This window comes from Clarias gariepinus, chromosome 15 (assembly GCF_024256425.1).
Source record: "Clarias gariepinus isolate MV-2021 ecotype Netherlands chromosome 15, CGAR_prim_01v2, whole genome shotgun sequence".
Lineage (NCBI taxonomy): Eukaryota > Metazoa > Chordata > Actinopteri > Siluriformes > Clariidae > Clarias > Clarias gariepinus.
Window position 1 is genome coordinate 8,704,219 of NC_071114.1, and position 12,572 is coordinate 8,716,790.

Below are 12,572 nucleotides of genomic sequence, written 5' to 3' on the forward strand. Positions count from 1 at the left end.
TGAGATCCTTTTTTAACTTTGTTTTGTGTTAAGTGAATACATTGCCTAATTTACATCACACTATCACATTCACAATCACTAAAACAAACTCTGCTGTTCACCTGCATGTAGAGCAAAGGTCTCTATTCAACAAATAGCCTGCTTGCCAACAAGCTCCTCTGTTAAGCAACAGTTTCAAAAGTAGGCTATGTATTCACCAATGTTTTGTTTAACAAAGTGATAACATCAAGTCTAGGAATATGTTTGGAAATGCGGTCACATCATGTGTTTCAAATTGTTGCATGAGACAAGTGACGGTCATGGATGTTTAGTCATTATAATCATCCTCATCATCTTCGTCACCATCAGCATCAAAGTGACCAAAGGACTTACTTTATTAAAAGATACACACACACACACACACACACACACATACACACACAGTCAAGCCTTTGATTTTTGGACCCTGTATGGATTTTCTGGTATTCTCCAGTGAAATGCAATGTGATTTCAAAACGCAAATGCAGAAAACAAGTCAGCAGTGACGTTTGATCTCTTTCGCATCAAAGTGTAAATGCATTTGTCTTTAGACAGAGTTTGTAAAAGTGTATGGCTTACTGTGAAGGACTTCAGAAGAGACTCATCTGGATGCATTTTGATTATATTCTCAGAACAGACCCCAGGATCCACCATCCCCTAACCAAAACAAAGCTGTTGCTCAAATTAATGAATGAACAAATAAATATATTGTTGGACAGTTTTGATCTTTTTATTTTCCTGCTTTTGTTAAATTGTTTTTTAAAAATGGCAAATCACCAGTAGAGTTTTATTTGAAGTTCTTTAAGGAAATTGAAGGAAAATGTGGATGCACAGCTTCCACTAAGGTAGCAATAAAGTCTGAATGGGATCACAGGGCACCATGCACACTCTTACACACGAAGAAAAAAAAATGTTGACATATGTTTGCATTACCCTTAGCCCCAGAGACCTTGCCTGCCAGTTAGGGTATATTACTGCACATGCTGAGCCAATCATATGATATATTTTATCATGTATCTGTCATAAGGTTCCAGAGTAAAAAAACCTAACCAGAGAGTAACTAAGACCAGGTCATGAGAACAGTAGTAGGAAATGGGGGGAAAAAAATGAAATTAAGAAAATATTTTAAGTGAATTTGCATACATACTGTTACCTAATGTAAGAGTAAGAAAACTGGAGCAGGATAAAGATGCTGGCAGTTTCTGTAATGAAAAGCACACTGTACCTGATCCAAAGGAGGAGTAGGCACATTGCTTCAGTAAGATGATACCCATTGCTATCCCTCTGTATTGTACTGATGGGCGAAAATATTTGAACACCTGACACAAACAAATGTCATTCTTCCCCAGACTGTTTTTACTCATTTGGAAGTGTATGCTCATGCACTCTATACTGCTTCATCCTGTATACAGAGTCTATACTGGGAGACTTTAGCCAATTAGCCTAATCTACATGTGTTTGAACTGTGGAAGGAAACCGGAGTACCTGGAGGAAAGCCAACTAGCTCGGGGAGAACATGCAAACGCCATTCACACAAACCTGAGGCGGGAATCAAACCTTGACCCTGAGGTCCAAGGCGACAGTGCTATCCACTAAGCCACCATACCACCCAATGGAAGTGTACAATTGGATTTATTTGTTTTCTCACCTACCTTCTCTTATACATTATGTTTTTTAGCATGTTTAACCTATTTTCCAGGTTGGTTGTATGACAAAAAAAAAAAAAAAAACACTAGTGCACCTTTAAATTAGTCCCTACTCGTGTTTGACTGCTCATTCATCAGCAATTTATCTGAAGCTGAACATTTTTTTCTTAAATATCAAACATAAGTTTGCACATTAATTTATGTTACCCGTGCTTTATATCACCCAAATAGATTAAATATGTCATAATTTCATTAAATGCATTTTTAAAAAATTCTGTTAAATTGAATGCTTAAACAAAATAAAATCTTAAAAAAGGAAAGATGTGATGGAATACGAAGATAGAGGCGGGTACAGGCAGGTTGGAACGGGTGGAAAAAGGTTTATCAGCGAGAATGAAAAGAAAAGTGTTCAAGACAGTGGTGAGACCAGCGATGCTCTACGGCTTAGAGACAGTGGCAATGATGAAAAGACAGGAGGCAGAGCTAGAGGTAGCTGAGCTAAAAAATGTTGAGGTTCTCTTTGGGAGTGACAAGGATGGATAGGATCAAGAATGAGTTCATCAGAGGGACAACCCATGTTAGATGTTTTGGAGATAACGTCAGAGAGGCTAGATTGAGGTGGACGTGTTCAGAGGAGAGATTGTGAGCGTATTGGTAGAAGGATGCTGAGGTTGGAACTGTCTTCTAAAGGAAGACCAAGGAGAAAAATTAATGGATGCAGTGAGAAGGACATGTTAGTTGGTATAAGAGAAGAGGAAGCAAAGGATAGGGTTAGGTGGAGGCAGAAAGGGAACAGCCGAAAGACAAAGAAGAAGACAGTTACAATAAAATGAAATATATTATAAAATAGATAATGCAAAATTTATAAATCTATAAAATAAAATGTATGAATTAAAGGCCTATGGATATGCAATAAGAGGGGAAAAGATGTGGTGTGTACAGTAAGTAGGACAATTTAATTAATAGGAATTATTTAATAGTAAAAATAGGGTTCTTTTTTGTTTTTAGTTGTTTACATTTTCCAAAATCTTATTTCAAAAACTTATTTATTGATTACTTACCTTGTGTGATTAGAACGGAGTAAATTTTCATGGAAAAGTTCTTCGACCTGGTAGGGGGCGTGGAAAGGGGCGTGGTCATTCTTAAAAGCAAGCGGAGGTGGTTCTCGTCTTTGTTGGTGGGCGGGTAAGGAGGCGTGGTCGGCGGGTGCATGTTGACTTGGAGTGGGCGTTGTCTCGAACAAGGGGGCGTGACGAGACAAACACATGGCGAGGATAAAGTTCGCTGCACGTGCGTGTGTGAAGCGCTCAGGCAGAGACTCGGTAGGATTTTGCATTTTGCACAATATTATACTATTTTATGGAACTGTGTTTTTGTTACAGATGTGTCTTTTCGTTTTTGTTTTTTTTTTAGTCTTCACCAGCTATGAACGCTACAGGTCTGCGGCGGCTTGCTGTGGAGCTGGACGCTCCCGGGGAGGCGGTGTACAGCAGCGGGGACACCGTGAGCGGGAAGGTGGTGCTGGAGCTGCACAGACAGATGGACATCCGGGCTCTGAAGGTGCAGGGCAGGGGAGTCGCTTCTGCTCACTGGCTGGAGCACAGAGGAGTCGGGACGAACACCGTCTACAACGACTACACCTCCAGGATCTCTTACTTCAGGAAGATACAGCATCTGGTACAAGGTGTGTTACTGTAATACTGCATTTTTTTTAAGTCCAGTCCAAAGCTCCAGTAGCTTTAATCTTCACCTACCAGTTTAACATCAGCTCCAGATGGTGACAAAAACACCACGTCCTCCATCGAGTTGCCTAGAAGGTTACATGGTTTTAGATCTTATTTTTGCAGCCAAGAATATTTTGCAACATAATAAGAATATACAGATCATCTTAATATTTCGAGATGATCTGTACATAATGGTACCTTTATGAATTAATATGTACCGTGGCTTAGTGGTTAGCACCGCCACTTTGCACCTTCAGGGTCCAGGTTCGATTCCTGCCTCTGGTCTGTGTGCATCTCCCATTGCTTGGTGGGTTTCCTCCCACAGTCCAGTCCAGTCCAGAGACATGGAGATTGGCGTCCCCCAATTGTCCATAGTGTGTGTGCGCTGAGATGGCTTGGCATGGTGCACCCCTGTATACAGGATAAAGCAGTATAGACGATAAGTGAGTAAGAAATCCAAATAGTGTGCAAAAATCTATTCCACCATTATATTAATTCATAAAGGTACTTGATGCTGGAGTATGGGCATTGGTGGCTCATTGGTAGGTTTCACTCCGGTCATACGGAAGGCATGGGTTCACACAAATGCCCAAATCCCAGCTACAGTGCCTCTGCAGTGCCAGACCACTTTCTTTCTACCCCCCTCAATATTAATTTGTCAATCAGATATGTGAATATAGCGTGCCTTAAAAAGGCTTCACTAACTGTAAATAACTTTAAAGGTGCAACGCTTATTTTCAAGGTGAAAGATACCCACTAAATAAACGACAAATGTTTTTCTTTAAAAGGAACAAAAAACATTTTCACATGTAATTCACATGAAAATTAAAATTACAGTACCATTTAAGAAGATATTATTTAAGATATTATGTTGTCAATCAGTTACACAAATAACAGATAGATGGATAGAAGGATAGATAGATGCTTTATTGATCCCGAATTAAATTCCAGACATCCATGAAGACAGTAAGTCACAGACACATAGTCGGTAGACACAAATGTGCAAGCTGACCAAAGCTACTAATGCTGTAACTATAATTACTAATAGTTATACTAGTGTGTGTGTATAACTCCTATTAGTGATTTCCACCACTATTATGTCATTTAAACCTCAAAATAACACTGTATTTTACATGATCCATCCCTGTTGGATTGCACACTACAGTAGTTGGAGATATTAGAGATTTGTGATTTCTATAATACTCATTTGTTATAGTGGTTGTAATAATGATAACACTTATATCTGATAAGGAAGCACACTTTAACCTTGAGTATGGCACGCACTGTTAATGGAAAAGTAGATGTCGTGATGGCTGTAATCACCTGGAAGATAACACCTTTTTCCACTTCTCATATTATGATGAATAGAGATGAGTAGATGAGGAACGCGTGATTTTTATTACTATCGGTTTTTGCGTTGCCAGAGTTCTTGGTTCTTGCCAGGTCAAAGGGATTTCAACTTACAGGGACTGACTGTGCTAAATAAAGCCCAATCAATAAAGCAAATCAAACTGAAGAAACTTTTCATGGAAAAATCCACAAGTATTTCAAGTTAATGATTTACTCCGGAACACCAGACTAGGCTTTAAAAACAAGAAATATTTTCTTTGTCTGTAAGCTTCTCTTAAAATGCAATGAGGTACTGTAAATACAGTAAGCATCCCTGCATTAACAATAAACAACATATGATTATATATGTGTGCAGTTCTTATGTCCAGTGTATGGCAAACATGGATAGTATTGGTTTTGCGTCGAACCTGGCCAGTGCTTTTGTAAAAGCTCTAAATTAAAGTGAAGTATTTTGATTACATGACATTGCAGGGTTTCAGCATTGACACAAAAAAACAGAAGTGAGTCAGCTCTCGATATTCACCTTGCATCACAGAGCACTCGCGAATGACAAATTACTGTTTGAGCAGAAAATTTGTCTCCAAATTTGAGTCACTACCTCTGTACAGTCATTCTGTTTTTATTTAATCACTGATATCCCCGTACCATAGCCATTACTAAACCACTGAGGAACTGAACCTTAATGGACATTATCTGATATTTTTATCAAGTTTTTGCAGGAAAAACAAATAGCATGAATGTCACTGAATGAACACAAATCCCCTTGGCCATGTTCCAAAATGGGGGGTGCTCCGATCCGGATGTTTGGGGCCGATCATTGATCCCCGATCACTAGAGGCTGTATCGTCCGATACTGATCACTGATTACAGGGTCTACTTGAAGCCTTATCATTTAGCATTATTTATTATAAACTATATTTAACAACAATGTAAACTAAGTATTAAAATTGCAAGAAGAGGAATATCATGAATTGACAACTGTACAGTATTTATTGGCAAGCAACATGTGAAACACATCGACTTAAAACATAGCAGCGTGTGCTTGGTTAGTAATTGGGAACAGCTTAGAGCTTGACAAATACTGCTTTCCTGTAGATTGTATAAAATTAAATAACATGCAGAACAGACAGAGTCTTTTTGACTTTGGCTTTAGAGTACTTTAACAATAGGCTAAAAACTGCAACAAAAAAGGCTGTAGTCAAAATTTAGTTTCAAGTCAGTTTTCCAAAGTAAGCACTCAGTTTTTCTAATTTACTTTAAGGACCACAGGTAATAAATTGCGCAACAAAAATAAATAATTAAAAAAAACCTACAAATTACAAAAAACTTATATTTCATAGACATTTCTATATCTGTTTCTATCCGTCTGCAACTTTAATTCACTTCTCAGGGCAGACCTAACAAGCCATTGCAAGGTCACATCTCTTGTGATGTCAAGAAGAAAGGCAGTTAACTGATAGAACCACAACTGCACTATCATGAATCAATGATAAATTCTAAAGGAGTTAGTGGCATATGAATTCTATTCTGTTATCTGATATTTTTTATGCTTCTTACTGTCCATGCAGTAGGGTTGCTGTCTTTGAAACGTCTGTTACTCTCCAGCTCTCTCTTAGCGCTAGCCAACTTTGAAAACTGCTCATGTTCCTTTACGTGACTAACCTTCAAATGTCTACTGAGGTTTTTGGTGTTAAAATGCTTTGGGTGCTTCCCCCCTCATGGAATTGGCTTGTTACACAGGTTGCAGATGGCTAATGCATTGTCTTTTTCACACAACACGTAGAATTGGCAGGCCGGTGAAACCATTTTAGCATTGCGCAAAAAGATTGTCTCGCGAGTTTTGCGTCTCTTGATCGGCTTTTCTATATCGGCCATTATAGAGACTGCCGATCAAACTTTCCAAAGCAATTATCGGCCGATTATGAGCGGCGACCGATCAGTCGGAGCACCCCTAATATATATAAAACTATGCAATAACCCATATGGCTTTAGGTTATTCAGTTATTATTCTAAGACATGAAGGTCAGCTGTTCTGAAATAGTTCATGCAAAAACAGTACAGTATTTGCAAACGCCATGATGAAACTGGCTTTCATGAAGACCTTACCAGGAAAGTAAGACCAAAACTTTTCTTTTCTGCAGAGGAGAAGTTCATTTAGAGTTGCCAGCCTTAACAATCAAATGTTTTCAATATCATCTCAATATCACATTTTCAAAGTTTATTGCATATTTTGAATGTCTATGTAAAACAGGCGGATTATGGCTTAGTGGTTAGTGGCTTAGTAGCACTATAGCCCTGCACTTCCAGGCGTGAGGCCCAATTTCCTCCTCTGGGTTTGTGATCATAGAGATTGCATGTTCTCACCCTGTATGCTGGGTTTCCTCCAGGTACTCTGGTTTTCTCCCACAGTCCATAGATATGCAGGTAGGCAATCGGCGTTCCCACATTGCCCATAGTGTGACAATTATAAATAAATGACAATTATATTATTATTATTATTAGCAATTATATGCGAGAGCGATAAAACTATATATACACATTTCAGGAAGAGAAAAACTTTTATAAATATTTTAATACTAAATTTATTGCTATACATTATATATTGATGTATATGATATTGATATTATACCAGTATAATGTACATCATACGATTTTCTTCTAAAATTATTATTAATATTTTTTGGCTAATTCTGTGTGTATATTTATTGTGTATATTATTCCGTTTGTAACCACCAGAGGGAGCCCGAGATACACTGTGAGCCCATAGTCCAGGCGCTGTTCACAGTTGACAAGGAAGGAAGGCAGTTTTGTTGTTTTGCACAAAGAGAGGCTGGAGAAAGTTTTTTTTTTTTTTTTTTTTTTTTAAGGTAGCTCTGTGTTTTGAGTACTAAATCCTCATTCTGAAACTTAAAAGATAAGACAAGAGTTATATACACGTATAAATACATATATATCTACAAGTTATCGTGTGTGACTGTAAAAGTTTGCGGCGTGTATTGGAGTTGATTCATTTACATTTCGATTCATTTCGACGTCGGTTCTTATTTGCATGGAACAGCGTGTACACTTGGTGTCTCGATGTGTTTTGTTTTGAACGCATGCTCAGTCAGCTTGTTTTTCTCCGAGAGCAACCTGCAAGCATCAATCATCGTGCAGCTTCTGCCCACGCGAGCTCTGCGCACCCAGTCATGTTTACCGCGAGCAGCCAATCCTGGCACAATCACGAGCGTTTCCCCGCCCCCTTTTCTTCCTAGTTAAAGGACCTATAGAGCTATGAAGAAGCGTTTTAGTTTTGTTTTGCAGCACGCGAGAAGCGACGCAGATCGCAGGCGACACGCAGTACTTTAGTCTCGGGAAAGTTCGCTCTCTGAAAGATGATTTTCGACAAGGTGAAGAAGTTCCAGGTGCTTTTCGACTCTCCGGATGTGAACTCTCCGCCCGTGTTCAGCAGCGGGGACGTGGTGTCCGGTCGCGTCGTGCTCGAGCTCGGGGCAGAAACGAAAGTGCACTCGGTAAAACTCCACGCCGAAGGTTATGCGAAAGTGCACTGGACCGAATCTCGCAGCGCAGGATCGAGCACGGCTTACACGCAGAACTACAGCGACGAGGTGGAATATCTGAACCGGAGAGATGTGCTGCTGCAGGCAGGTCTGTCCCTCAGCACTGATGCGCGAGCCTGTAGACAGGGGCTTTGTTTGTGTGCACAGCCTTTACTCACACACACACACACACACACACACACACTCTAGCACTTCAAAATCTAATCAAGTCTCTGGGAGATTTTATATAGCATTAAAAAGTTTCAGATATAATACAAAGCATCACGTAGGATTAAAAAGTAGCAGATTTGATACAGAGTATCAGACATGATTAAAAAGAATATCGGATAGGATACAAAGTATCAGATATGATTAAAGAGTTTCAGATATCATAAAGTAGCAGATTTGATACAAAGTATATCAGATAAGATAAAAAAAATATCGGATATGGTACAAAGTATCAGATGGAATAAAAGATATCAGACATGATACAAAGTATTAGATATGATTAAAAGGTAGCAGATTTGATACAAAGTATCAGATATGATTGAAAAATATTAGATATGATTAAAAAGTTTTATATGATATTTAAAAAATATGAGATTTGATACAAAGCATATCGGATATGATAAAAAAAATATTGGATCTGATATGAAGTATCAGATAGGATAAAAGGTATCAGACATGATACACAGTATTAGATATGACAAAAGTTTCAGGTATGATACAAAGTATTGGATATGATTAAAAGGTAGCAGATCTGATACAAAGTATCAGATATGATTTAAAAAATCGGATATGATACATAGTATCAGATATGATAAAAGGCATCGGACATGATGAGAGGGATTGTATAAAAGTATCAGATATTATTAAAAGTATCAAATGTGATAGAGTATTAGATATGATAAAGTATAAAACATGACAAACAGTATCAGATATGATGAAGAGTATCAGACATGAGAAAAAAAATGGCAGATATGATAAACAGTATTCAATAAAAACTCTTACATCTTAAATGATCAAAGAGATCGACTATCTCATTCATTGCATGTTAGACTTTTTGTCAGGACTTGTTTTGTTTTTGTCATGCTTTCGAAACCATCTGATAACAATCACCTTCACGGCCATAGGATAAGCTTTCGAATCACATCATGCAAATCTTGTTTTTGTAGATAATGGTGAGGTGATGACTCTTCCCCCAGGACGACACGAATACCCCTTCAGCTTCCAGCTCCCTGAAGAGTGAGTTCACTTAATTTTTCCTTATTTTTCCTTTATCAAAGCTTTAAATATCTTCGACCAGCGGATATAAGAATTGACCTGACGTTTCTGTTGTGCTTCCAGGACCCTTGTGACCTCCTTCGAAGGCAAGCACGGCAGCATTCGCTACTGGGTCAAGGTCAAGCTGCACCGGCCGTGGGCCCAGGTCAAGAAGATCAAGAAAGAGTTTACAGTAATCGAGCCCATCGATATCAACACACCGTCTCTACTTGTAAGCTTGAGAATCTTCTCCAGATCTCCCTTTTTTTTTGATGCGCTTACTATAGACGGAACGTGTCCTGAATATTGTTTGTGTTTCAGGCACCTCAAGCTGGAACCAAAGAGAAGATGGCTCGTATGTGGTATCACAACTTTGGCCAGGTGTCTGTGACTGCAAAGATCGACCGCAAAGGATACACCCCAGGTAAGAGCAACGACCTTATGCACGTTTAGATTCGTGATTCTGACAAAGGCAACTAAAAAAGTCCACAGTGGTTAACGCGTCGCTATCGCCTCAACAGGTGAAGTGATTCCAGTCTTCGCTGAATTCGATAACTCCACTTCACGATCTGTGGTGCCCAAGGCATACATCACTCAGACTCAGACGTTCATCGCAAGAGGGACCACAAAGCAGAAGCAAGCGGTCGTGGCGACTCTTTGTGGAGATGTGGTGGGAGCGCGCCGCAGAGAGACCTGGCATGGCCGCGCCATCAAGATTCCTCCAGTCGGTCCATCTATCCTTCAGTGCCGTATCATCAAAGTGGAGTACATGCTCAAGGTGAGTTGGAGGTTTCTTTACCTGTAATTCTTTCTCATTTTGATGTAAATATTCCCTGCTTACGTTCCTTCAGATGCCTAATCTTTTACCGCTTCCCATTCATCAGGTGTGTGTGGACATTCCTGGCACCTCGAAGCTGTCTCTGGAGCTTCCGCTGGTCATGGGGACCATCCCTCTGCATCCTTTCGGCAGCCGCACCTCCAGCGTGAGCAGCCAGTACAGCCTGAACCTGGACTGGTTCCGCATGACCATCCCCGAGCAGCGTGAAGGTGAGCTCCTTTTCCAAACGTATGGAAGTTACTCTCTTCTTTATAATATTTCTTTCTCACGTTGGACTTCCCTGGTTGTTTTTCCACAGCTCCTCCTGACTACAGCTCGGTCGTCACTGAGGAGGAGGCAGTGCAGAATTCTGCAGCCAGCCGTGTCGAGGAGGACCTCAGCGCGGTGCTCGAGCGCCCCTTCATGGCGTACGTGCAAGAATTCCGCTTCAGGCCACCTCCAGTGTACAGCGAGGTATGCACAGCATGTGGGTGTTTTTCAAGCAAAGAAAAGCATAACAAAGTCTGTACGGAATGAACAATCTTGTTTTTTTGCTTCTAGGTGGACCCGAATCCTCAGGCTGTCAACATCAGACCACGCTGCATGACATGTTGAACGTCACGCTGAGCATCACGCGGTGATGTCATGATTGAAACGAAGCAGAGATTTGCTTTCTGCCAGAGGCTCTGGATCTCAGACTGGCACTCGGCAACGGGGAGCTTGCGTTCACCCCGCCTTAGGATATGTACGCTGACACCAATTAAGGATGAGAAAGAGGAACTGTCTGAGTTGATGGACGGATGGATTCCTGAGGAAAAAAATGCAAGACGGATGAATATTTCCCTGCATATATCTATCCTTAATTTTTCTCTAAGTAGAGTTTGGTCAGCGCCCGCTAATGACTAACAACCTCTGAAGCATATTTTTTGTTATGGAGTGAGCTCCACTGAGATGTTTTTCTTGTGCAGGAGCTTTTTTTTTTTTTTTTTTTTTTTTAAAAGCAAAGCCTAACCGTTAGGTGACCTTTTCTGTACTTAAAAGTCAACATTTGGTGCCACTCCATATCCTGTAACCGTATCACCATCTGCTAGCAGGAGCAATAATGCAAACTATTGATGGTAGTCGACCATCAAGATACATAATGTTAATCTAAGCTCTTTTGGTGTTCGTTGTATGCGGGTAAAGAACGAAAGAATTGTGCATGTTTATACCTGCCTGGATATGCACGTGTAGTACTGGGCAAAAAGAAAAGATGAAGCTTTGAGTTAAGGAGAGCCACATTTCCTGGAGGCAGGATGTTTGTTTCTGAACAAGAAAACTGTCCATGTGACGGTGGTGATGATGATGATAATGATGATAATTATGTTTAAGGCTGAAAGGTGCTCATGGCATGAACACGAACGTTTTTACGGCTTTAACGTGATTCTTAACAAGGTGCTTTTCTGTGTTTTCTTGCCATGGCCTTATATGACTATTATGACACTGTAGCAGACGCAGTCTTAAAGTTATTTGCCGGATAACAAGCCATGTTTGTTCACGGTGCCTTTTTGTGTTGTTACAACAGCAGCGCAGTTTAGTACAGGGATTATACGCGACGATGCGTCCAGCTTTAAACTTGTTCTACCACTCTGAAGTGTACCTAACATTCCAAAGACAGCTAGTTAAATTCCAAATTGTGAAAAAAAACTAAACAACAAAATCAGGTAATAACGTTGAATGTACTGTCTATGGCACTCATGGAAAATGAATGTATTTTATAGGTTTTTCATGTTCAAAATATATTTTCATAACTGTTTTCTAATAAAAGTGAAACAAATCTGATTTTCTTTTGTGTGAGACTATTTTTTTGTTACTAAATTGGTTATAATCAGTTACACCCCATGTCTATGCATATATTTATAGATTAGCATCCTTACAGCAAGGCATGGTGGTATACTGTATAATAGAGTAGAGTAAGATATACAGTATTTGTGGCCTTTAAATTATTTTGGCAAAATGTAAGCTTTATTATGAAACTGATGCTTTAGATACGTTATTTAGTCATGTGCTGCTTCTATGAGATAAATGAAATTGGATTAACTTAATCAAGAAGCAAGGACACACACACACACAATCCAGTATATTTTTCAAACTGTGACCAGAATAACCAATATTCCTACTGTATTTGGCTTGAACCCAAACACTGCAGGTTTTTAGCACTCAGTTCCTGTAAAAC

The 12,572-nt window shown here is 39.6% G+C and overlaps 1 protein-coding gene across 2 annotated transcripts; it reads left to right on the top strand.

The window, feature by feature from the left end:
- Positions 1 to 2,924: 2,924 nt before the first annotated feature.
- Positions 2,925 to 12,178, top strand: arrdc2 (arrestin domain containing 2). 2 transcript variants are annotated; one of them, XM_053513464.1, is made up of 9 exons: positions 2,925 to 2,986; positions 3,078 to 3,348; positions 9,453 to 9,522; positions 9,625 to 9,772; positions 9,862 to 9,964; positions 10,062 to 10,318; positions 10,425 to 10,587; positions 10,677 to 10,831; positions 10,919 to 12,178. In XM_053513464.1, the coding sequence occupies exons 1-9, from the start codon at positions 2,930 to 2,932 to the stop codon at positions 10,970 to 10,972; spliced, it is 1,278 nt and encodes a 425-aa protein (XP_053369439.1). In that variant the 5' UTR covers positions 2,925 to 2,929; the 3' UTR covers positions 10,973 to 12,178. The 2 variants fall into 2 exon arrangements, with proteins under 2 accessions (XP_053369439.1, XP_053369440.1); XM_053513465.1 differs by lacking the exons at positions 2,925 to 2,986; positions 3,078 to 3,348 and adding an exon at positions 8,000 to 8,386.
- The last annotated feature ends 394 nt before the right edge of the window (positions 12,179 to 12,572 follow it).